General features: G+C 49.6%; 1 protein-coding gene across 2 annotated transcripts in view; it reads right to left on the minus strand.

Moving 5' to 3' along the window:
• Positions 1–1097: 1097 nt before the first annotated feature.
• FAM83H (family with sequence similarity 83 member H) overlaps positions 1098–26786 on the minus strand; it is a 29858-nt gene continuing 4169 nt past the window's right edge. For both annotated transcript variants that reach the window (XM_035102644.2, XM_060277531.1), the window contains exons 2-5: positions 13434–13909; positions 8626–8790; positions 7473–7597; positions 1098–6517 (exon numbers count right to left, since the gene is read on the minus strand). In XM_035102644.2, the coding sequence (XP_034958535.1) occupies positions 3904–6517; positions 7473–7597; positions 8626–8790; positions 13434–13892 (3363 nt within the window). In that variant the 5' untranslated portion in view covers positions 13893–13909 and the 3' untranslated portion in view covers positions 1098–3903. The remainder of the gene's footprint in view (positions 6518–7472; positions 7598–8625; positions 8791–13433; positions 13910–26786) is intronic.

Here is a 26786-nt window from a genome sequence, read left to right on the forward strand (position 1 = left end):
GAAACTGTCCCCTCTTGCAGTTTCCTGGGACTGGCTTGCCTTTCACCTTCTGATTTTTGAGAAGTTTCCTCTTCTGAAGTAAAGTCTGTTTGGACTTCCTTGCCAGTTGTCTAAGTAAGTACTTGTTGAATTGGATTGCATTGTGGCTGTTTTGAATCCCTCCAACTGCTTCTCACCCCAGTCCCAGGCACCACAGTTGCTTCCAGGGCAATGTCCTTGAGGATGGCTGGGAATTTTGCCATGAGCAGAACACACATTTGCCACAACTCTTCTTCCTTTGACTGCCTCCTTGATTTCATTCTCCATAATCTGATTTCTTATAGTTGGACATGAAATGTTAAGGAACTGGTTGAAGTGGAGACAAATCTCTATTGAATCCTGTCTTCTGCAATTGGGGGGGGGGGCGCCACTGGCATGTGAGGCTAGCCAAGGTCTCGGAGGAGCTTGGAGGTGGGGTGGGGTGGGCAGTCATGAGTGAAAGCTTTGGGGGAGTATAAAAGCTCATTTGTTCAGGATGGCTATCAGTGGCTCTCACTGGAGTGCAAGGGAAACATGCATTAGGTGGCCTTTGCAGGTGGAGACCCTTTCGCAGCAATGCAGCCTCCCACCCTCCCATTTCACCTAGCCAGGGAGCCTGTGGCCCTCCAGACATTGCCTGAACTACGGTCCTCATCATCCCTGGCCAGACAGACTCAGGCTGATGGGAGCTGGAATGCTCTGGAGGACAGGACTCAGAACAATGGCTTACAAGAAAGGAGATTCCGACTAAGTATTCGGAAAAATGTTCTGACAGCAAGAGCTGTTCAACAGTGGAACCGTATCCCCCTCCTTCCTTGGAGGTTTTTAAGCAGAGGTTGGATGGCTATCTGTCATGGATGCTTCAGCTGAGATCCTGCATTACAGGGGTTGGACTAGATGACCCTTAGATTCCTTCCAGTTCTATGAAGACTCAAACCATGCTTGCAGGACCACAGTCATCCCCTACCCTATTCCTGAGCCACACAACTCTTCCCATTACTTGTTTCCAAAAGACAATGCAAGCTTCGGAGCCCTTGTTCTTCTGTTACTGCAATCTAAATATATGACAGACTCCAGAATTGTATGTACATTTGCATAGTTTATTCCAGTCACAGAACTTATTATTGCTTTTAGTGCAGAATGTCAACCCTCCTGATACAGTATTTCTGTGCCCCCTCCCCTCTGCTGTGGCTTTGGCTGGGTGGCCTCTGCCTGTCACCTGCTCCAATTGCCAGTGCCGTGGGGCCTGCTCCAGAAGTAGCTTCTACATTTCAGTGGACTGCTGAATGCTACCCAATTGACACTTTAAGCAATTTACACTATTTCAATTGATGCAGCAAACAGAAAGGGGCAAACTGTGCTTCAGGACTAGCAGATGCTTGTGGCTCTGCACAGGAAGCCAAAGGGTCACGCAGGAGAGTCCCCCTGACAGCTTGGGCCTGTCTGCAGTCATTCATGGTCCCCTCTGCTCTTCAGTGCAATATTCCCAGCCTTCCATCATCTACTTTGATTCTTTCGTTTCTTCTCTTCTCAAGACATTCACAACCCAAACCAATTAGCATCTGGCACAAGGCAATGAGGTCCAGAAGAGGCAGAGAACCCTGCAGCTGAACTGGAGCACAGGAGGGCCCTTCAGTCCAGCCCTGGGTTCCTTTCAGAGGCCCAGCAGATGCTCCTGGGAAGCCCACAAGCAGAACATGAGCACAACAGCTTCTCCGTGTGGCAACCCCTCGCGACTGGTGTTCTTGGAGGCAGGACACAGTCCTCATGACTGGCAGTCACCTTACTCTCCTCCATGAATTTGTAAGTTCATACAATTGAAACCATGAGAAATGCTCCAGCCTGGTGGCTGCCCATGCTTGCGGGTAGCATCTCCCTCACCCTGAGATTTGAGGAGAGGCCACCTTATGTTTGGGGAAGCAGCAATGGCTTGGAGTGACAGCTCCCAAAAGGGACATGGCAGTGCTCCTTTGCATGCTGTGCTTCCTCGCCAACAGAATCTGTCTTTCAAAGGCAGCATGCAGAGAGCCAACACAAGGAGGAAAGGGAGGGACATCAAGTTCTCCCCGCTGGCTGCCAGCTTCTAACAACCTGCATGGGTTTTGCTCTCACCCTGAAAACCATCCTCATAAAGCAGTGGTGGTTTACATGCCTACTGGTTTACTTCCAGGGATATAAATAGTTGCCTCTCTTAAATGCTCCTGGTCCAACATGTGTGGACAATGGTTTCCACTGCTGCACGGGGGTGGGGTGGAATTCCTGGCCAAGACCTGGCTTGAGTCCCCTGCTTGAACCACAGCCATTAAACATTATTTGTGTGTCTGCTCCCCTTCTGTCCATGACCCAATTCGCCTCTCCTCTTTCTCCAAAGCCTTTCCTGGCTGTGCTGCTCACTGAGACTGGTCTAACGGGAGGCACCAGGAACCTTTGCTGCCCTGGGGCTTCCTACGCACAACAGCAGCCCTCTTCCACTCAACCGCAGTTCCTGCCAGCCGCATCTTGGCTGCTGCTGTTCAGAATGGAGGTCAAAGGAGTGGATGCTCCTCCCAGGGAAAGGGTTCCCTGCACATAGACAACGAGCATTTCAGGAAGACTAAGCCAGCAAGCCATTTTCTATGTGGAAGGAAGAACGTTTACTTATGAAGGAGCATTCTGTCACATGAGCTCCACCTGCAGTCTGAAATGGAGCAGCCCACCTTAGTCTGCACACCTCCAAACTCATGGGGGCGATTCATACCGTAAATTCAGATTTGCACAATTCAAGTGATTTAAACCCCTCTCTGTCACCCCAGCACCACAAAGCCACTTAAAAGAAAAAGCAGCCTTTGGGCAGTTAGGAAAAGGGATAGGGAAACACACTGAAAAGTGTGGGATGAATGAATGATGAGCAGCAAGATGTCTAAACCAACCAAGATGGATGCTCATTATTGTACAACCTCCCAGCAAGCAAATAAGAACAAATGCCCAGTGAAGGCTGGATGCAGCCTTGTTGCCTGTGCAGGAGCTTTGTGGAAGCAAGTCAGGATGGAGGATGCTCAATAAATAGGGTGCCTGGAGGAGCCCTGAGTGACAGTGGAGGGTATCAGGACTGGGGCGGGAGGGGAGGGTGGTGCAGAAGAAGTTCCCTATGGGATGTCAAAGCCCCTGTCCTTCAGCAGAGCAGAACTGTCGTCTCCTCTTCCTATCCTCAACCTGCCCAGCAGGGTTGTTTCTTCCTTCCTGCCAGCGCCTGGAGGAAGACTTGTCTGTCTTGCAATGGCGACATGTGCTGTGGTGGAAGTCAGCACGCAGCCAGCTCTGCCCACCACCTAAGTCTCAGCCTCCCCTGCAATTGCAAATGCTGCTGTTTACACAGATCCCCTTGGCAACCCCAGCCCCTCAAGTGCCTTGTCCACTCTCACCCCCCTGCCCCCCCTCCCACACACACAGAGAGAAAGATCTGGTGGGTCCTCAGTGCTGGTCAAGGAGGCATCTTCTGGTGCTGAGCAGACCGCTGTAGAGGGGCCAGCGATGCTTTCGCTGAGGTGGGCACTAAGCCAGAATAGTCATATTGGACAAGAAAGGCTGGATCTTAACCCAAAAAGCAGCTCCGCATCCGCCAACTCCTGACACAGAAGCAGAAAGTTTGTCACAGAAAGCTGTTTGACAGATGGTTAGAGGACTCCATGTCAGCTGGGCTCCCCCTCCCCCTAACACAGTCTTTGGTTTGAAGCAGCGCCTTCCGATGCCCCTTTGGTCCCCCCTGCCACCTGCCCAGCCACCTGCTCAGCCCATTCCACAGCCGGGGTCAACGCAGCTGTCCTGACAGGAGGGCTTCCCACCAGCATTTCTCCCAGGCAAAGCGGTTCTGGACCAGAGAGGTGAAGGTGGGCAGCAACATCAGAGTCACTTTTTTGTTTTGAATGTGCCCAGGAGCTTGGGCATGAATTTGCCCACCTTCTTGTCTTTGGCATCGGGCTCACCTTCCTCTTCGCCATGCTCATCCTTCTTGCAGAAGACCTCAAACCGGCTGTAAACCCGCTTCTCCTTTCTCATGCTCTCCATCCTTTTCAGGAGGGAGTCCCTGTCCTCCGAAGGGTCCCTCTGCAGATTTCGCCGGTGGCTGCCAAAGCTCTCCGACCGGAGGATCCCGGTGCTTCTCTCCTCAGTTCTGTGGTCCAGGCTGGTGGCTGACTTGGACAGCTCTGGGTTGCTGGAGCTCGGCAGCTGCCTGGCCAACTCCGCTCGGTTCTTCTGGCTGTTAGCAGAAATCTGCTCAAGAATGACCTTTGTGTCATCCCGGAGGTTGCTGCTGTAGAGGACATTGGCTGTGGATGAGGGAAACCGAGGCTGAGGGGACTGGCTGCCTTTGGGGACAAGGGTGGAAGGAGCCAGCTTTGGAGACTTCTCTTCCTCTATTGCCTCCTGGAAGTCACCTTTGGACAATCGCTTGACGCCTCCCACACTCTGCTTCTCTGGCTTCCAGCTCTCAGGGGTGGCATCTTCTTCTGGCTTCTTCTCCCCTTTGGGGCTCAGCAGCTGCTTTAGCCTGAGAGATCCTTTCCTGAAAAACTCCCGTGGGCTCTGCTCCTGCTTACAGCCGTCTTCCTCTGGCTTATTGAGGGAGCTGTTGGAGCCGTGAGCCTTGGAGGGAACTTCCACAGCCTGGGCTTGTTCTGCTTTCTTGAATTCTGTCTCGGACAGATTCTGAGCTTCCCCTTTGAAGCCAAGCTTCTCCTTCCTTTCTGCAAGAGCTCGTTTCTGAGTTTCTCCAACAAATATGAGGCTCTCCTCTGGAAGACTGGGCTTGTTCTCTATTGGGTAGAACCGAGAAGAGAGCTTGTCCGTTTTACTGCTCATCTGTGCAATGGGATCCTTGCCAAGCACATCAGTGAGCTGACCGGCAGAGGTGGACTCTCCAAATGCCCTCTCTGACTCCAAGTGCAACTTGTAGCTGCCAAGAGAGTCTTTGGAGTCTGACACATGGCTCTCCAAGATCTTGTACTGCACTGACTTGGTGCACTTCCTCTCTGCATTCTGGGACTCTTCCTGCAGGAAAGAGGACATGGCCTTTGTGTGACTGACAGTCGTACTTTCTGAGTCTTTGCCCACTGTCTTATACTTCTCAAGTAGCTCAGCTACTTTGGAGGCAGTGGTGGTCTTGACTGTCTCGCTGTCCTTTGTCACCTCGTTGGATGTCTGCTCTTTTTGAATCATCTGGACTTTCTCAGCCGACGTGTTCTGCTGGTCCAATTTGGCAGCACTAAAAATAAGGGACGACCTGAGTCGTGAGCTCCTCTGAATCAAGGGGTTGATCCTGCTCCTGAAGGGATCCTGCTTCACCAAAGAGGCCTCCTCAGCTTGTCTCTCAGCTCCTGAAAGTGGCAGTGGGGGTTTGAAAGAGGGGAGGAGGTCACTGGGGAACCTTGGGACGGGCTCTGTGGGGCCAAGCACCTCGTTGTAGGCCTCTGACTCCATGGGCGTCGGGAGACCCTCCTCTCCTGGGTCAGACTGGTACCCACTCAGGTACGAGGAAATTCTCCAGTTACGCAGGCCAGCCCGGTTCTCTTGCCCTTTCTTGCCTTGATCTGCATCCTGGTCTTGGTCCTGCAGGAACAGCCTTTGTTCCAGGCTCTGCTTCTGGGTTGGGGACGTCTGGCACATGAACTTTTGCCCCATGTTCTGTGTCCGGAATGAGGGCAGCCCAAGAGGGCCATTCCCGGCCACATTCACTTGGTCAGAGCCATGCCTTACTTCCCTGGAGGAATTGGAAGGCACATAGTCCAGCCGTAGAGGGTAGCCCTCCTGGGGGAAACCGGATTCTACCTCTGGGCACCGGAAGCCATCGGTGTAATCCTCCGCTTCATTGAACCCAGGCCTGCCTCCCCTTATTCTCTCGAAGATCCCCTGGGGCCTGCCTGCACCGTGGGGATGCTCAAACTGATACTGAAAGAACTGGTCTTTCTGAAAATGGCTGGACTGAATTTTAAAATCATCCAAATTGTTCATGAACATCTGCCTGGAAAACTGCTTTGAAGAAGCAAAATTCTCAAAGGTCCCTTCTGCAAAGCTATGCCTTTTGAAGGAGTCCATCTCCAGCTGCTTTGAGCGGAGAAAGCCACGGGCGGGGTCCAGCTGGGAGTTCTCCATCTCCACCTTCTTGGAATACATCCGCATTGCTGACCCTTCCAAGGTGTGGCGCAGCATGTCGTCTCTTCTGAAGGAGGACAGGAAGTACCTGTCTGGGTCAACCCTGTCCATCAGCGGTGAGAACAGGTTGTCTTCCCTGGGGAAGAGCAGGGGGTGCTTCTTGGGGAAGAGGGGCAGGTTGCTGCTGTAGGGCGGCATGCCAAAGGGTGCCATGAGGGTCTCTGCCGCCTTCATCAGGACATTGGCAGGAGGAACCAGCGGGTCTGACTGGGCAAAGAGGATGCGGAACTCCTCGTCAAAGCTGGCCACCAACTCTCCCTGGAAGATGTGAGCGATGCTCCGGTGGATCTTCTCAAACGACCACATGAAGCTGTGGAGAAGCAGGCAAGAGAAGGGCACGTTACTGCTGTGAGGGGCCACTCTGCCTCGCAGGGCATGCGCAAGATGCCTCCTCCTCCTCCTCCACCTCCCTGTACCCACAGGATACTGTGGGCACCTCTACCGGAGGGTGACATCCCCTTTGTGGAACTCCCTCCCCAGAGATATCTGGTGCCAGGTTAAAATAACTCTGCCTGTGCCTTCAATGGCCTGGAATTGGGGGGAGGGCTCCTTATTGCTGCTGTTTCCCTTTAATATCTTCTTCCAGAGGGCCTTGAGTTAGTGCCTGCTTTGAAGCAGAATAATGCCTACTTGTTAGTGATCTTGTATTAATGCTGAAATCCCCTTGGGTGGTCTTTCAAATTAAAAGGCAGAATGTAACTCTTCCACATAAGACTGTACAAAGCCAGAGCCTTATAATCTAAGAAGAATTACAGTTGGGACAGGTTGTTTGTGCGAGTCACATCCAAGCCCAAGGCCTCGCAATGAGAACTGGAGTCCTGGAACAGCAAAAGGCAGACCTACTTCTGCTGTTTCTCTTATGAAACCCCCCCCCCCCATCCTCCATAAGGTCTCTGTGGGAACTGGACAGGGCCTCCCCACTAACCCAAAGAGCTCTGGCCCAGCAAGGGGAATGGGAAATGCCAGACTCCTGCTCTGCCTTGAGAGATTCTACCTGGACAGGACAGCCAGAGTTTGCTGCAAGGCCCAGTTGTTCCAAGAGTGGATGGATTTCTGCTTGCCCTGACTTAGGATCCTGGCCAGCTTCTCCACCCATGGCTGGCTCCTCCTTTGGGGCAGCTGGGTGGTCATTTGCACTGCCTCCTCCCTCCCAAGGTTCATCACAGCCCTCAGTTGCCCAGGCAGCCATCTCAGCTGAAGTCTGATGCAGCAGGAAGGAGTCAAGCCACCTGTGGCTTCTCCCAGCTCCCCTGCCCTCCACTCACCTGTAACTCCCGCTCAGCACAACCATGCAATCCACCAGCAGGAACTTCTCTTTCACATGCCCTTTGAAGGACTTCCCGGTGCGACAGTAGTAGGTGGGGCCGGAAACTGTTCTCACCCGGAGGAACTGCAAGGCAAGAGAGGTATCAGGCATCAAAATCCCCACGGCCGCCACTGCTCCCCCCCAACCCAGGCCATTTAGCTTCAGGCTCCCAAGAGGCAGATCATACAACCAGAGTTGGAAGGGATCCCTAGGCTCCTCTAATCCAACCCACTGCAATGCAGGAATCAATGCAGGATGGGTGTGTGTGTGTGTGTTGCTGCATGGTTTCCTCCACTCTCTCATAGAGCTACTACTCATGGACACCCCGTGAAGCTGAATGTTGGAAGATTCAGGACAAAAAGAAGTCCTTCTTCCTGCAAAGCATTGTTAAAACTGTGGAACTCCCACAGGGAGCAGGGATAGCCTCCAACCTAGATGGCTTTAAACAAGGAACGGACAAACTCCTGGAGGAGGAGGAGAGGGCAACGGATGGCTACTAGCTGTCGCAGGAAAGATGGAACAAGCTTGTTTCCTGCTGCTCCAGAGGTCAGGACCCGTGCGGATGGATTCACACCACAAGAAAGGAGATGGCAACTAAACCTCATGAAGAACTTTTTGACAGTGGAATGGACTCCCTCAGAAGGTGGGGGATTCTTCTTCATTGGAGGTTTTTAAGCAGAGGTTGTGTGGCCACCTGTGAGGGATGTTTTAGCTGAGATGCCTGCATTGCAGGGGGATAGTCTGGATGACCCCTGGGGTCCTTCTATCTCTGCAGTTCAACCATTCTGTGATTCTAGAGCCACAGCGGCTCAGCTAGGCCTCCATAGCCGGAGGCAGCAATGCTTCTGAATGCGAGTTACTGGAGACCCCAGGAAGGGAGTGCGGCTGTGCTCGGGTCTCCCTTGTGGTCAGCCACTGTGAGAACAGGATGCTGGACCCAATGAGCTCCCCTGGGCCTGATCCAGCAGCCAGACTCACCTGGTGTTCTCAGAGATGCCTGCGCTGTTTGGGGGGCTCGAGTCTTGGGGTACCAAAGGGGCACAAAATTGCACCCTGTGTTTTAGTGTCACATTGGCCCATGCCCAGCCCCTGCCCTCTCCTGCTGTGCTTACTTCCACGTAGTTGAGGTTGACTCTGCACTTGGCTGCCATGTCCAGGAAGAGCTGGGAATTCATCTCATCCAGCAGGATGTACACAGGAACCCTGCGGGCTGCAGCATCAAGCACTTCGCCCAGCAGGTCCACATCAGTGAATATGTCCATCACGATGGCAACCACCTGGAGGGGAGGCAAAAGGGCAGGTTAACACCTCTCATGACTCTCTTTCCATCTTGGGAACCCAGAGGACGGACCTCCTGGGAGCAGCCTCAGGTGCCCTGGCGGGGCTCAGTCCCCTCTCTCCCGGCACCTGCCCTTTGAAGGAGCTGCCAGCCCTTGGCCTCCCATTCCCTAGCCAGAGCCAGTCAAACAAAGATGTCTGTGCTCGCAGGAAGCAGTGTAAATAAAAGTCAAGACACCCTATGGGGGCCTTCTCTGCTGGGCCCCTGGGGTGTGGAAAGCTTCTTTTTTGGAAATGTCAACAACAAAACGTTAATAACAAAAGAAGGATCTACTGATAGCAGTCTATACATGGAAGGAATGAATAACTGATGAGATTCGACAGTAGCACCAAAGCTGACAGCTTTGTGCATAGCAGCCTGCCCCCCCCCCGGCCAAAACCTCAATTTATACCTAGACTGAAAAGGCCAGGAAGTCCCCCTCACAGTTCTCATATATGTATCTATATAATCACATTCCTATCTTGCTCTTCCTTCCAAAGAAGCCCAGGCAGCAAGCAAGAAATGATAGCAAATAAATGTATCTCAAGAACAACTCTAATACAGTTGCAGGCTAGGAAGAATCTCAATGTGAAAGGCTTGTTGGAAGGAGGAGGTCTTTGGTAGGTGCTGAAAAGGAGCCTGTTTTGGTCTCCAAGTCGAGGGAATTCCAAGGGCTGGGAGAGCCACCACAGCAAAGGCCCAACTTCTGCATTGTGTGGAACTGACCTCCGGACAAGACAGAATCTGCACCAGAGACGTGGCAGACAGTGGAATCCGTAGGAGAGCTCCTGGGGTGGTTGGGTGATTGGGTGGGTGAGGCAGGCAGGCAGGCAGGCAGGCAGGCAGGAAGAGGGACCCCCCCACAGGGCATCCCTCTAGATGAGCACCCCCCCGGTGGCCCATAACTAACAAGCCCAGCTTTATTACTATTATTTATTATGATGATTAGATTTCTTACCTTCCCTTCATCACATGGTCCCAGGGTGGGTTACAACAATATAAAAATGCAATGTTAACATCAGTTGAAACCATTTACAATGGATCCTTTCCTCTAGCTAGCTAGCCAGCCCCATATCTTCCTTTACCTCAGAAGCCCTTGCTTAGCACCCTCCAAATATCTGGAAGCCCCGTGTCCATGTTCCGTCTCTCTGCTTTGTAGCCTCAAGAGGTAAAATCCCTTCCTGTACAGTATTTCTGCTTTTTTGCAAATCTTCCATTGTGGAGTGTTCCCTCAGCCTCCCCTCCCCTCCCCTTGGGAGTCCTCTGGGCAGCTCCTGCTGCCCCCCTGGTCTCTGAGCAGCCCCCCCAGCCCCAAAGAGGTGCCTCCTCACACTGCCCCCCAGGGGCCTGGGAAGCACCCCCTGGCCAGCCCCAGAGGCACCATTCACCTGGGGAGCGTGTAGCCAGGGCTGCTGCAACAAACAACTGTGCAAGCCTTTGGGAGGCAGAGACAAGAGACGGCATCAGAGGGAGGGAGGGAAGGAAAGAGGGACAGAGGCCAGTGTTGCCTGTGGCACCCCTAGCCATTATTCAAGGACCCCAGGGTTTCATGGCACACTGGCTGGAAACTACTGGGGTAAGTGCATCTGTGCCCTGCCGGGCATGAGCCGACTTTGGGACGTGAGGATCTGCTCTGCTTACTACTAGAAGACCAAGATGGGGGGGGGGGGGAGAGAGTCAGCCTGGGGAATCTCAGGTGCAACAGATCACACAACTTTTTTCAGATGTTGTTGTTAATTTTCAGTGGCTACCAGGGTCAGAAACCTCTGAATGCCGCCTGCTAAGGAGCCCAGCAAGGAGGAGTGCTACTGCTGCTGCTGCTTTTTCCTCTGCTTAATGGACATGAAAGGACAGGCATGTACAACATGAGAGTAAGGCGGTGTCGACTCTTCCATTACAACACTCCTCCATAACGTTCCTCCTTTATTTATTTCTTTAATTATTTTTGCAAAAGGTGCACATAACAGTCTTGGAACAGATCTCTGTTCCAATCTCGAATTTCACCAATAAGCTTTTAAAAGGGAAAGTGTGAGGCTTGGGAAGCATTCCCCCCCCCAAATATTGTTTTTTATTTCCTACTAGCTGACCTGTCCACGCGTTGCTGTGGTTCTTTCCTGTGATTCCCCCCACTCTGTCCAGACACATGACTTGTCCTGCTGCCTCCCCCCCCCCCATCCCCGGCTCATCCCTGTGACTGCCCCCATCCTGTCCCGACCCATGAGCTATCAAGCCCCCTTTCCCCCCCACCCCCACAGCACATCCATGTGACTTGCCCTACTCTGTCCCGACCCATGAGGTATCAAGTCCCCTTGTGTTGTTTGTAACTTTTTTTCTTTTTATGGTTTTTATTGTGGATATAATTGAGGAGTATTTGGTGTCGAGGAAAGTTGGGGAGAGGTCTGTTTGGGCAAAGAGAAGGATCGGGGGTGATGATGCGTCCCGGGACCCAGAGAACTACTTTAAAAAACCCGACCGGGGGGGGGGGGGGAACGACGACGACAAATAGCGAAGCCCCACAGCCCCATAGCAGCAGAAGGCATATTCCGAAGCGCCCAAGCTGTTTGGTTCCATAAAAAACCCAGGAAGTGGCAAGGGGAAGGTAGGGGATTGTAAATCAAGGGGTGGGGGGAATTGAAGCCTAGGTTAAAAGCTGCACGACTGCCCTTACTTAAAATGGCTGCCAGAGCCTCGCATGTGACACAACGCCCACTAAATTAAAAAGCAGAAACCCCTCGGCATGCCCCCAAGTGCGTGTTAGGGGAAAGGATGAATGACTGACCCATTACTTATCCCTGCCCCCTTTTAGCCCCCACATCCCCCCCCAGGCAGGCCCCTACCTCCACTTGGTGTGGAAGCTGCCTAGTCTGTTGCGGCCTATTCATTCTGCTGGGAAATGTTGGGCCTTGTTGCTGCAAAAGGCCTGTTTTCAGTTGGTTGCGTGGAACTGGACGTATTAGGATGATTGAGGGAGTTTGAGAGGGAAAGATATAGAAGATTTTTGGAGGCTGGTAGGAGGTAAAGATGCTGGTGTCGTTTGTCTCCATTGAGGTCTTCGACACCTCTGCCGGATGGATATATGTGAGTGGTGGATCTCATGGTGGAAGCGGGGTTTGTGGGTGTGGTGTAGATTTCAGAGGAAGGGAGGGGGTGTACTGTGGGAGGAATTGCACTTGAGGACGCTGTTTTACTTTGTGGGAAAACAGGTTTTTACCTGCGGATGTGTGAGATGTGAGGGATTTTTTTTCTTCTAACAACACTCGGGGAGTGGCCTGGATCGTTGTGTCAAAATTTCAGGACGATCGGTCAAGCAGTTACGGAGAAAAGTGGAGCCCGCACTTTCATGATTTTTACATTTTTCTATATATAGATAACGCTTTGGTGTGGATTTGTATACATTTGTAAAAAGTGGAAATTTTTAATTAAAAAGTGGCCTTTGATTACACATTTTTATAACTATCCAATTTGTCTCAGTGTGTGAGCTGCCTCTGAAGAGGTTGTTGTTAATCCTGTGTGTTTACTCGAGAGCAGGAGTCCTCCTGAGATGCACGTAAGGATGGGAGTCCGTTGATTTAGTTAGGACTCCAGCAAGCCTGTCCTGCGCATGTCCGATCAGAAGCAAGTTCCACGGAGTTGTGAGCATGCATGAAGTTGCAGCCTTAAGGTGGAAGGGGACAGATGAAGGCAGACAATGAGTGTGGGAGGAGGGAGGCCGGATGCAAGGAGAGCGGGGGACTCCTGCAACTTCCTTTAATCACTGCATAGAAGAGGGAACTGCTGTGGCTTGTGGGGGGGTGGGGCAGCTTGATGCAACTCCCTCTCACTTGAAATCCGACAGGCACCATCCCTGCTATGTTAAAACTGTTTTATTTGAGAAAGTCTTTGCACCATGGATGCTGTTCTGATGTTTATCTATGGTGTCAATTTATGTTTTAAATTTTGTAGACTCTATGTTTCCATTTTGAAAACTGCTTTGAGCCCCAGATTCAATGAAAAGCAGGCTATAATATTTTTAAAGTAAAAACACAAGTTTTTGGAAGTGTAGCTGATCCTGCCATCTGCATATCTGAAACGCCCTCTTCCACCACTAAAGCACAGCAGCCCCCTCCTCTTTGGCATCTGGCCACCTGGGGAAAAGAGGGATATTCATTCAACACATAGTACAACCCTGTGCAGCTTCGCTCAAAAGCAAGTTCCACTGCGCCCAGGCTCTTGGGCAAGTTACATGTCTCTGAGTCACACCACTTTGCCTTCTGTGAAATGGGCTTTGACAACTGGTTCATCACAGCAGCGAATGCCGCTAGCTTTTCCCACCGTTACCCCTGGTCTTGCTTACCCCCAGCTGCTGCCACGTCTGCTGCCTGGCCAGACCCATAAAGCATTCAGTGCCACTGTCTGAACTGGGAGCCAAGGCAGCTCCTTCTTAAGGACTGGCAGCAGGGACGTCCTGGAACCCCCAAAGGCTCAGGGCGGAGAGAGTTTTCAGGGCAGCAGTTATGTCAGAAACTGCTGGATCCTGCCTACCTTCCCCTTCCTCCCCCCCCCCGCCTGCCTTTGGGCTCCTGCCAGCGTCCTTCTACCATAGCCCCCTTCCTGTTCTCTTACCTGCTGTGCCGCCCGGATCATCCTGCGCGCTTCCTCCTTGATGCTGGGGTTGTCTGGGGGTGGGGGCTGCACCAGAGTGGTCACCTCCGTCCCTCGAAACCCAAAGACCATGGGCCAGCCCAGGTCCAGCTCTGGAACGGCCAGGTCAGAGTTCATGGGCCAGTAAGTGCCCGAGGAGCCGTCCATGTCTGTGTCGTGGGGGCCGGAGTCTGTGCTGCCAGCCCCACCCTCCTGATGGGCATACTGGGGCTTCTGGATGTGCTGGGTGATGTGCTCCACCTCAGAGGGACAGAGGAAGTCTGGGGCGCCCTCCTCGGCCAGGAAGCGCTGGTAGTTCTCTTCCCCGTCCTCGGCCAGTGTGTCCAGAGCGAGGCGGTAGTACTCTTTGTAGTGGGGCGGGAGGTAGTTGGGGTCCAGGGGGTTGTCGCCCTGCGAAGAACTCTGAGACCGCCGAGCCATGGCGACAGATGGGGGCACTGCAAAGGGAAGAGGCAGCCGTGTCACAGCAGAGCAGGCCAAGGGCGACTATTCACAAAATGGGCCCCCATCCCCTCCCTCTGGCCTGAACGCCAGGGGGAACGAAGCCCCCCTCTTGACAGCATTGCCAGCCCTCCCCCCCCAGCCCAAGGCTCCAATGCACATGGGAATGCAGGACAAGAGGAGCCTCCCATTGTTCCCAGCGGGAAGGAAACAGTTTGGTTAAAAAAGCAGCCCAAGAGCCAAGGGTGGAGAAGGCTGAGGTCTCGTCCTCTGCTCTTTTGCTCCGTCTGCAGGAGACCAGCAAAGTGCTGGATGTGACACGTGAACCACATTTTGCCCCCCCCCCAAGCCTTAGGGTGGGATCTAAGAGCAGGAAGAAGAATTCTGAAATGGGTCCTTATCTGCTTTTTAGGTAACTATAATTTTGGAATGATTCCTGTGGGATGGAACACTGGGGCAGACAAGTCACAACAGTTCCTAGAGTGTCCACTAACAGGAACTCACCTGGAGGGACACCTGACTACAGGTCAGTTCCTGTCCCCTCCTGATATGCAGATGAGATTAGCTGATTTGAGCCCTAGCCTGCAATCACTCGCTCTCTTAGCTACTTCCTCCTTCGATGGGAACACATCTTCAGAGAATCTCTAGTTAGGATGGTTCTCACTCTTGGCCTGCAGCCAAGAGTGAGACCAAATGGAGTCTTACTTTACTAAGTAGTCTCTACATGTATATATTTGTAACTTTTCTAAGCAAGCCTGCCTTTCTGAATTATGCTGTAACTCAGGATGAAACTGTAAGTAAACTCTATCTTATTTTATAAACACTGTGTTGTGTATTTCTTTTAAGAGGGACAAAGGGGACCTTTGCCAGGAAGTGTAATATTGAAGTATAAAGTGTAATATTGTTATAGAGATTCTAGCGAATCTAACGCACATGCTTTGCTGCGCACAAAAGGGGAATGTCACTCTGCTGATATTGGAAGCTTGCTAACACAAGCTTGGATAGGATCTATCTAATAATATATCCTAATCCACATCCCTAACATTCCCACAATTCCATGAGTCAGATATTTTACTCACAGAAAGGATGACCCTCAGTCCCCTAATCAATGACTTAGCTACTGTTTCTAAACATTGTTTGCAAAACTCAACAGGGAGTGCATCTGACCACAAGTACATCCCCGTTCAGCTCCCTGGCAATACATTAATGCTATTTTTAAGATCTGTATCCCAATTTTCTTCATAAAATAAACTCATAAAGTACATAAATGCACCTTATGCATACAATACACAGAGTTCCAAATTACTAAAATCATAAGTACCAAGAGCAATATAAAAATATTCAGTATAAAATGGGGATACAGCTTGATAGGAGCATTGCAGGAAGTTGGACTTTATGCCCCCTGGGGGTCCCTTCAAACTCTAATGTTCTATGATTTTATTATTCTATCCTGGATGGTGTGGAGGGCAGAGAGCACATCTCTCTCCCTCTCCTAATCCAGCACCCGGCAGGATCACACATGATGGAACCTCCCAGCAGGGGGGAGAGAGCTTCCTCCAATGTAGCCAGCCCAGGAAGAGCAGAGGGGCAGACGCAGGTCTCACCTGACATAGGGGCTCTTCCTGACTATTGTACATATAAGCAAAACCACACAAAGCTAGAATGGTCCTCCATGGGAGGTAGAAGAAGCTCTGCAACCGAACTTGAGTCGAGCATGGATATTAAATAAATAATTTTAGGTCTTAAAAGGAAAATATTAGATATGAAAAAAGTTATGAATGACAATGCAAAACTAATTGATGAGAAACTTAATAGAATGGGAAGCAAAATTGATCAAAATGCCAAAATTATTGTGGAACTATCAAGTCAGGTGGACGATTTGGTAACAAAAAACATGGAATTAACAAAAACAGTCCAAGACCTTAAATGCAAATACCAAAATCTAGAAGAGGCAGCTAAGAGGAGGCAGAATGAGAGTAAGGACGTGACAAGATAAAAGAGACCGCAGAACTGAAACGCAGGAAGCAGCACTGGACGCAATAGCAACATTACAGATGCAAAGGAGAGGGAGGATTTAAAGATTCAGAGGTGTCCCAGAAGAGCAGATTGAGGAGAAAATTACGAAAGAGTTGGCCAAGTGGTTAGATTTGGATGAACAGGTGATGTCTCAAGGTATAGAAAAAATATTCAGAATTAGATCAAGTGAAGCCAGAGCTAATAAGTGGCCTGGTGACTGCCTGGTGTCCTTTACATCAATTGACATCAGACAAAGTGCTGCAAATGAACAATAAAAGGAAACTGAGAATAGATGAAAGAGACATTATCATTCTTAAGGAAATCCCTGTTAGGCTTCTGAAAAAAAGAGACAGCTACAAACTTCTTGCCGAAGCCCTAAAGACAAACTCTATAGTTTACAGATGAGAGTTCCCAAAGGGTATCTCCTTCTTTTTTAAAGGAAAGAGACGAAGGTATATGATGGCGGAAGACACCAACAAATTCTGGAGGAAGTATTGGAAGAAAATGGGAGGGGGGAAAACAACTAGTGGGAGGAGTGGACGACACGGATCCGGCAACGGCAATGGAAGGAAATTAAAGAGAGAGATTGGATAAAAGGAGTGATTTAAGCATCACTCGAGGGCGTTAATAAGTTGTTTATATTGTGTATTTACTGTTTTTATTTCTGTGAAGTGAAGATACATTAATGTATGAACTTAAAAGATTGTCACCTGGAATGTAAATGGACTTAATGATAAAGCTAAAGCCAAGAGAAACAGAGTAGAACATATCCTAACTAAACAAAAATGGGACGTAATATGTCTGCAAGGGACGCACGTTGCGAGAAAGCATAAAAGAGTGTTGTCCAACAAGAGACTAGGATCAGACTTCGTGTCATCGGATGAATAAAAAAAGAGAGGCATAGTTATTTATGCAAAACCACAATTTGAGCCAAAGTTACTATACAAGGATGTGGAAGGAAGAATAGTTTAGAAATGTTGGCTCAAGGTGAGAAAGTAATAGCCATAGGAATATATGCCCCCAATGAGAAAAAAAGCTGAATTTTACCAATTCCGAGAGGACAAGACAACGGAGTATCTAGGAGAGAAGATTATCTTTCTAGGTGATCTAAATGGGGTCACCTCACCAGAGTTAGATAGGGCAGCAAAGAAAGCAGAGAGCAAACAATAAAAGCTGCCACATCCATTATTTTGATTGGTATAAATCTTAAATATAAACGATGTATGGAGAACTAAGAACCCCACCAGGAAAGAATTTACATATTTTTCTGAACCCAACAACTCTGCTGGTCGAATTAATGCTATTTCGGTATTGAAGGAACTGTTACTAAACGTAAGCAAAGCTGAAATTCAACTGAGGACCAGTACGGTTTAAAAAAGACGAGAGGAAAGTAAAGAGATGTAGATTAAACAAAGGTTTGTTAAACGACGGAACAGTTCTGCAAAAAGCCAAGAAAACCTTAAAAGAGTTTTTCGACCTCAAATCAGGGGACTGACATTAAGACAGTATGGGATACGAGCAAAGCCATCCTAAGAGGGTTCTTCATACAATAGAACACAATCAAAAAGAAAATCAAAAAGAAGAAAAGATGGAAATCTGGGAAGAAAATGGGAAAAATGAAAAAGAATTATTTAATAACCTGACCAGTGAACTAATCAAACAAAATATTAAAATGCTCCAGACACAATTCTCAATTATTAACCAAGAGATTGAATGGAAAATCAAGTTGCAAAAACATGGAAGCTTTAAGTTTGCAAATAAAGCTGGCAAACTATTAGCATGGCAACTTAAAAAAACACACACCAGAATGAAAGGATCATAAACAAAATTAAAATCAAAGAAAAGATTACAGATGACCCAAAGGAAAGAGAGCTATACAGGGAAGGAACAGAAAATCACAACAAAATTGAAGGAATACCTAAAGCAGAACAACTTACCGAAGATCCTAAAGGAGAAAATCAGCCTCCTAAATTCTCCTATTACCGCATTAGAAGTTCAACAAGCAATTAAAAAGTGAAATCAGGCAAGGCCCTGGGCCCAGATGGCTACCCACAAGCTATTACAAAAAGCCAGAAGAACCCCTATTCCAACCATTAAAGGATATAATGAACAACATAGTAAAAACTGCCGGAATCATGGACAGAAAGTTATATAAAACAGTGGTACCTCTACTTACGAATTTAATGCGTTCCAAACACACATTTGTAAGTCGAAAAAATTTGTAAGTCGAATCCCATAGGAATGCATTGGGAGAAAAAAATCGTAAGTCGAAGCAACCCTATCTAAAAATTCGTAAGTAGAAAAAATCCTATCTAAACCGCATCCAAGATGGCGGACGGAGCTCCATTCGTAAGTAGAAAAATTCGTAAGTAACTGTAACCCTATTTCCTAAGCAGGGAACTGATCTAACAATTGTCTCAAACTACCGGCCAATTTCCCTTTTAAACAATGATTACAAATTATTTGCTGACATACTTTCGGAAAGACTGAGAACGATTCTTAAATACACATAGAACCATAGAATCATAGAGTTGGAAGAGACCACAAGGGCCATCCAGTCCAACCCCCTGCCAAGCAGGAAACACCATCAAAGCATTCCAGACATATGCCTGTCAAGCCTCTGCTTAAAGACCTCCAAAGGAGACTCCACCACACTCCTTGGTATCAAATTCCACTGCCGAACAGCTCTTACTGTCAGGAAGTTCTTCCTTTTTTAAAATTTTAAAATAAGCTTTATTATAATTCAAATCATAACATAACAAATCAAAACAAAATAAACAGCTCAGAACAAAAACATAAACGAACATAAACATAAACAAATCATGAAAATCATAAAAATCATTGTTACTCCAAATAATACTAAAAACCAAATAATAACCAAACCATTTTGGTTGCCCTCTTCTGGCCACGTTCCAGCTTGTCAGCTTGTCACAACAGTGTGATGCAGCAGCTAAAAAAACCAATGCAATTCTGGGCTGCATCGATAGGAGTATAGCATCTAGATCAAGGGAAGTAATAGTACCACTGTATTCTGCTCTGGTCAGACCTCACCTGGAATGCTAAATTGGTAGCATGAGAAACCATCAGATTACTTCTTCACACAATCAACTCTGGGACAAGCAATTAATACTGGGCAGAAAGCCAAGGTCTGCCTCAGCCGTAGCAACTGCTCTCTCATTGAAGATTAGCACTGAGTCCTGTTATCTGAGAAACCTAGCACAGTATGTGGTGTGGTGAGTGTAGGAGGAAAAGTGCTGTATCGGTTGTGAGACAGGCAGAGAGGAAAGGATTTGTTGTACTTTGTTTTTGAGTTCTAAAGTTGTACATAGAAACTCTGGATTTCTTTTATTTAAGAAATCCTGTAAATAGTTATTCTGCGTCCAGACGTCTAGTCATTACTACCGCTAGAAGCTTCCGGATTGCGCAACACTCTGCTACGTTCAGGCTGAAGTCACACCTGACACTGGGCACCACAGTTCAAGAAGGATACTGACAAGCTGGGACGTGTCCAGAAGAGGACAACCAAAATGGTCAAAGGCCTGGAAATGATGCCTTATGAGGAACGGCTTAGGGAGCTGGGCATGTTTAGCCTGGAGAAGAGAAGGTTAAGGAGTGATATGATAGCCATGTTCAAATATATGAAAGGATGTCATATGGAGGAGGGAGAAAGATTGTTTTCTGCTGCTCCAGAGAAGCGGACACGGAGCAATGGATTCAAACTACAAGAAAGAAGATTCCACCTCAACATTAGGAAGAACTTCCTGACAGTAAGAGCTGTTCGGCAGTGGAATTTGCTACCAAGGAGTGTGGTGGAGTCTCCTCCTTTGGAGGTCTTTAAGCGGAGGCTTGACAGGCATATGTCAGGAATGCTTTGATGGCGCTTCCTGCTTGGCAGGGGGTTGGACTGGATGGCCCTTGTGGTCTCTTCCAACTCTATGATTATATGACTCTACATCAGTCACGAAGACCAGGCCGGCTTTCTCCCTGGACGCCAGATGCAAAATATCATCAGAAATGTTATCAAATCAGAATTGACAAACCAGCAGTATTAATGCTGGTCGACATAGAGAAAGCCTTAGATAATATCTCCTGGAGATTCTTGAAAAGAATGATGCAACTAATGGAGTTTGGAGAACAGTTTTGTAAAGGAATTGAGGCTATATACTCTGAGGCCAAGATTATTACCGTGTTTCCCCCTTTTTAAGACACCGTCTTATAACTTTTTTCCCTCAAAAAAACACGGGGTGTCTTATTTTCGGTGGGGTGTCTTAATTTTGCCCGACTTCATTCTGCATCCCTCCACACTGCCCACGATTCTTCTGCCCTGGGGTCAACTCACAAACCCCCCAGCTTCTCTTCTGCCTTCATCCAGGAGTCTTTTCCAACGCTCCAAGCTGCAGCCGCCAGTTCCGGGCGGCGGGGAGGCAGACCTCCTTGACCGGACCAGACGGAGGCCGCTGGCTCAGGCGTTCCGCCCGGCCCGACAGGGCGCTCCAAGCGCTCGGCGCTGCGGAGTGCTTGGTGCGCTTGGCGCTGCAGCCGCCAGTTCCGGGCGGCGAGGAGGCAGGCCTCCAAGACTGGGCCAGGCAGAGGCCGCTGGCTCAGGCGCTCCGCCCAGCCCGACAGGGCGCTCCAAGCGCTCAGCACTGCAGCCTCCAGTTCCGGGCGGCGGGGAGGCAGACCTCCTTGGCCGAGCCAGGCGGAGGCTGCTGGCTCAGGCGTTCCGCCCGGCCCGACAGGGCGCTCCAAGCGCTTGGCGCTGCGGAGCGCTTGGTGTGCTCGGTGCTGCAGCCGCCAGTTCCGGGCGGCGGGGAGGCAGACCTCCTTGGCCGGGCCAGGTGGAGGCTGCTGGCTCAGGCACTCCGCCTGGCCCGAACGGCGCTGCGTAGCGCTCGGCATGCTCCACGCGTAGGGAGAACGAGGAGCTTTCGGCTTGGCTTTCCGTCTCGGAAAACTTCACCAGGGAGTGGGGAACTGGCAGCGAGGAGCCTTCCCAGACGCAAACGCCAGAGGGAAACGGAGCTTCCCTGTTTCTCTGCGCTACTGCTGCTGCTGTGGTCGCCGTCTCCTCCTCCTCCCGCTTCAGCAGCCCTCGCCGCGGCTTCCCACCTTGGCGCGCACTGGCCTCGCCAGCAGCCACGCACGCACGCACGCTACCATCCCTCCGCACGTTTTCCCGGTCTCAGCCTCGGTGCTGGAATTCCCCCGTCTTCGCCCAGTGAACTGCCGGAGCAGCAGCAGCTGTTCCCATTAACGGGCTGCTCCCCCATTCCGGCCGCAAGCAACGAGCTTCTCTCTCTTTCCTCCTGCTGCTTGTGCCCTTGGTGCTCCGTGCGGCACTGCTGCACGCTTTATCAGTGCTGCAGCAGCCGCCGCCGCTTCCGGGCACCGACCCGACCCGGCAGGCTTCCTCCTGTTGCGGCCGGTGTGCTGGGTCCCGCTAGCTGGCTGGGGTGCTCGGTGGTCTTGCTCCGCGCGGCGCGGAAGTATGGCTTATTTTCGGGGTATGTCTTATAGTTCTCAAATGCTTAAAAACCCTGCCATGTCTTACTTTATGACTACGTATTAAAAAGGGGGAAACACGGTACCAATTCCAACATTACAGAAGACTCTGTAATAAGAAAAGGGACAAGGGAAAGCTGTCCGCTATCCCCACTAATATTCATTCTGGTAATGGAAGTGCTGAACAAAAAAATAAGGGAAGACCAAAACAGAAAAGGAATAACATTAGGAGAGAAAGCATATAAACTAAAGGTGTTTGCCGGTGACCTTATTATCATAACAGAGAACCAAAAAGAAAGTTTATTAAAGGTATTAGAAATAATCAAGAATTTTGGGCAGGTAGTGGGGTTCAAATTAAACAGTTCTAAAACAAATCTCTTGGTCAAGACTCAAACTAAGCAGGAAAGAGATGATCTAGAACAGGCATGACCAAAGTCCATTTTGGGGGCCTAATCCGGCCCACCGGTCGATTCAATCCGACCCCTGTAACTCTGGGGTTTAAAAGGCTCAACAACTTTTCTTTCTTTTTAACTTCAATAAAGCATAAAAAGAAGTTAATGGTTTCCACAAATGCAAAGACATTCTAAGACATAATGATAGTAATAATAATAATAATCATCATCATCATCATCATCATCAACAACAACCAGAATGTGAAGGCAGCGGCAAGTGGCACAATCATCCCACTCATGAGGCCCCTGGCACAGCAGGTCCCAAGGTTGAGCTTTCTTTCCTCCTTGTTCCTGATGGAGATCTTCCTTCACCCTTCTTCCCTGGCAGCGAAGGGGGCACCATTTTGTGGTCCACCTCAGGTGCTAAAATGTATTGGGCCAGCCCTGCCCATTGGGCCATGCTGCCATCTGTGCCCACCAGGGGAATGGGTAGGCTGCATGAGGACTCCTGCAAGCTCTCAGTCAGCCCTTCTGGACAGGAGTGGGGGGGGTTCTTGCTCTCCCGACCCTTTAAATGTATTATTTTAATTTTCTGCATAAAGCTGTCATTGTGTACGAAAAACCAGCATAAGGTGAGATCTAGCTGTATGTGACTTACAAGAGAGAACTCTGGTACGAGGACATTATTAGCCCCAAAATGGAAGACCCAGGACTTACCGACAATTGGAGACTGGCAGACAAAGATGATTGAATATGCAGAACTAGCGAGACTGACTAGCAGGATCCGAAACCAGAGGGAGACAAAGTTTCTAAGGGATTGGAGTAAATTTGTGGATTATATGGAAATGAACTGTAAAGGTTTGAAGACACTTGCAGGCGTGAAATAAATCCTACGAATTGATTCTAAAGATTAGATACAAAGGAACTGCGAGATAAGAATTGATTAGAAAACCTTTTGAAGGGAGGGAGGGAAGTCAAGCTCGGCGGAGCATGTTTTTTTGGTTAAGTATAATAAGATTGGTAAAAAGAGTGATGTATGTATTTTGAATGTTTGTTTGTTTGTTTGTTTTGTATAATGTCTTAAATGTGTATATTTGGAAAACTTAATAAATAATTATATAAAAAAAAACAAGAGAGAACTCTGGTTGGCGTGTGAATCACTGGGGGCAGGGTGCTATGGGTGAGGGTGGTGTCCGGCAGGGGGGCCACACCACCAGCTCTCCTCCTAAATTGGTGCCTCAGTGACATATTTCTCTTCTGATTCGGTTAAGAGTTCTGCCCCTCCTGCCCCATTTCAGAGAGAGGGCTATTTGGTGTTATTGCATGCAGATGCTGCCGTCCCCAGCCATATACCAGGTGGGGTGTGTGAAAGCCCCTCAAGGCCAGCGTCCTGTCCTGGTCCATACATCTCAGAGCCACACTTCTGACAGTTCGTGTGGCTCCAAGGCTTCCCAGACTGGAAGATGCAAGGCAAACTGGTTCCCTGGCTGCTCCATGGAGCAATGGCGGGGCCCATTTGGACGTCACAACACTGGGACAAGCACAGCACAATTTTTTAACTGGAAAGTTAGGGGAGCTGAGATGGAGTCCAAGTCTGCAGCAAGTCACCTTTTATCAGCTGAAGACAGCTCTCCATTTGCTTTCCATCGCTCTTGGCTCTATTGGCCTCTGAGCACACGAGGAGGGCCCTTGAGCAGGGCAGGCAACTTTGCTCCACACCACGTCTATTATTATTATTACTATTACTATTATTACTATTACTATTATTTCTCTTTGTTGTTGTTGTTGTTTAGTCATTTAGTCGTGTCCGACTCTTCGTGACCCCATGGACCATAGCACGCCAGGCACTCCTGTCTTGCACTGCCTCCCGCAATTTGGTCAAACTCATGTTCGTAGCTTCGAGAACACTGTCCAACCATCTTGTCCTCTGTCGTCCCCTTCTCCTAGTGCCCTCAATCTTTCCCAACATCAGGGTCTTTTCCAAGGATTCTTCTCTTCTCATGAGGTGGCCAAAGTATTGGAGCCTCAGCTTCACGATCTATCCTTCCAGGGAGCACTCAGGGCTGATTTCCTTAAGAATGGATAGGTTTGATCTTCTTGCAGTCCATGGGACTCTCAAGAGTCTCCTCCAGCACCATAATTCAAAAGCATCAATTCTTCGGCGATCAGCCTTCTTTATGGTCCAGCTCTCACTTCCATACATCACTACTGGGAAAACCATAGCTTTAACTATACGGACCTTTGTAGGCAAGGTGATGTCTCTGCCTACCACCCTTCATCTGAGGATCTCAGGGCGGTTTACAATACTTTTGATTCTGAACGGCTCAGGGAGAGACGGGTATATGATGTTGACATACAAATGATCCGGGGGCTGTTCCAAGAGGGTACAGAAAGTTTTCCACGTTCTTCCAGCGAAAGTGCCCCCACCTGTCTCTTATCTGCTCACGCCAGCTGAGGTGGCTCTTGACCAGAGTCCACATGCAAAGACAAATGTTCCAGATCCTGCCCTGATGTGACATGGTTGGGGGGCTTGCTTTTTTCTAGCTAGAGCCACACCTGTTAGGCTTGCCATTAGCTAAAGGAAGCCACATCCCTCACACTTGCACCACCTGCCCCTTGCCAATTGTCTCCTGCTAGGATGGGCTGCCCTGTGCCTTGCCCACCTGGAGCCCAAATGATGCTGACTTGACTGAGGGGAGGGGAGAATGTGCTCTGGAGAATATTCTCCACAAACTGTAAATTTGTAAACAGTGTAAACAGTAGGGTTTTTGGTTTTTTTACAGAAAGTAGCTTTAATGCTTTATACACTTAAAGTACCTAGGTCTATAAAATTATGTGTAACAGCATGTGAGATGGCCCTTGATTTAAACAGTTGACATTTCTATATTTTTATTTAGTGCCAGTAACTGGTTTTTGCAGTGCCATTCAATGGTACATGGTGCCATTTACCAGATACTGACATACCGATAATATATTTAATGTTAATGGCTTTTTTATATATGTATGCATATAGTTTTGTTTATCAAGCTGTGTTTTAGTCACCAAAACAGTTATTAAGTGTTAGAGCTATCAGAAGCACAAGATAGCCCATTACTGAATTTACTTGTATCAAACCTTAACATGCCAATTGTATTTTTTGACTTGTCCTATAACATGTACATGTTCTAATGGAAGAATAAAATATGATTTCACTACTGAGTTTCCTCATACCAAACCTTAACATGACAATTACTGGCGCTATCACCTTATTATATCATTTTCAATGCATTAAAATGAATATTCCCCTATTTTAAATGAAAATTCTCTAATATTCTCATTAATTGAGAATATTCTCCAAAAGATTATTCTCAAGAATTTAACATCACTAGACTTGACCAACAGCCCATTGCTCATGGCCTGCCTTCCTTGGCCATGCACTGGCCAGCTGCCCCCCAAAAACTCCTCCATTTTTGGACCCCCTTTTCTGTGTTCCCAGAAGCCTCTCAGGCCTTGCCATCTCCAGTGCAGCTCCAGGTTTTCCTCAATGCCCAGTGTTGCTGGCACTCAATGTACACCCAGTGAGAAAGGAGGGGCATCAGGGTAGGGTGGGGACACACAAAGCGCAGCCCCTCCTGATTCTGGCTGCTCACCTTCCAGCTTGCAAGAACAAGAGGAAGCTGCTCAGCTCCAGGCTCTTGGCGGAGCCAAGCCAACTCCGAGCGTTAAAGGAAAGCTCCAGAGGTGCCCTTTGCCAACCGGAGGGGACCCGCCTGGCTTTGCTGATTGGGGTCAAGCTGGCATTTGTGCTTCAGGACTCTGCTTCCCTCCAGCAGAAAGTCTCCTTCCGCCCCTGGCTTGGCTACCTGCTCTGGCAAGGGATGGCCATGCACTGGGCTCAGCTCTGGCAGCCCCCTCCGCCAGCCCAGCAGAGCCTGGGCTCTTGGCAGGCTCTGCTCCGGTCTTGCCAGGGCCTTGTCCCCGGGCTCTGGAGCTGCTCCTTCCTGTCCCGGCCTGTACCAGCAAGGCCTGTTGCTACGTGCTGCAGCTGCTGTGGCTGGTTCCCAGCACCACCGGGTGCTTCCTTGCGAAACTGGCTTGGCAGCTTCAGACACACCCAGCTGCATGGAAACTGAGAGAGGGAGGGTGGGGGGAGGCAGCCCTTTGCTCAGCCAGCAAAAGGATGGCCTCCCCTCACACCTGCCTCTAGGGGTGCGGTTTGGCCTCAGCAGGTGGGGGGAATCTTCTGACCCAGCAAGTCAATACAGGCTGCGGCTGCCTTGGAAAGGCCAACTTTCCAGCAAATGCCACTGTCCCACAGAACACAGGTGGGCACCTGGTGGCTGGAAACCTCCCAGTCCCAGCACAGCACCAAAATACCCCTCTCTCTGCCCCACTCCCAGGTGAGGGTGGTCCTGCTTGGGGCTTATGCTGAGAGGCCTGGTGGACATCAGAACATCAGACCAGTGGCCCATTTAGTCCACCACCCTGTTCTCACAGTGGCCAACCAGATGCCCATGAGAAGCCAGCCTTCTGCCCTTGGGCTAGGGACATGGTAGGGAGGGGCTGCCTCGCCATCCTTCCAGCAATACATGTGCCATGGCTGCCCCTGGGAGTGCGAAATGGCAGAGGGAGGATTCAGCTCTCTGCTCTTCCTCCAAGGCAGGAGGCCAGGGAAGCATGTCTGCCTTGCTCTGACCAGGAGCCTCATGGAGCACCCCCCCCCCCGCTGGGTGTTTCCCCCACAAACACAGCCCTGCATTCCTCTGGGGGCTACTTCCTGTGCAGCCACATGCTCTTATACCCCTCTTAGAAATTCACCCAAAGAGTGCCAGAGCCCCACTTCCCACCAAGCAGGGGGCGTGATAGGCGAAGGGGTAGTGGGACTGCCACAGGACTGTTCCAGACACTTACAGGACGTCTTGGGGAAGCAGATGGTGGCCAGCCAGACACTCACCCACACCCGTGGGACAAGCAGGCCCCTCTC

This window comes from Zootoca vivipara, chromosome 8, assembly GCF_963506605.1.
Source record: "Zootoca vivipara chromosome 8, rZooViv1.1, whole genome shotgun sequence".
Lineage (NCBI taxonomy): Eukaryota > Metazoa > Chordata > Lepidosauria > Squamata > Lacertidae > Zootoca > Zootoca vivipara.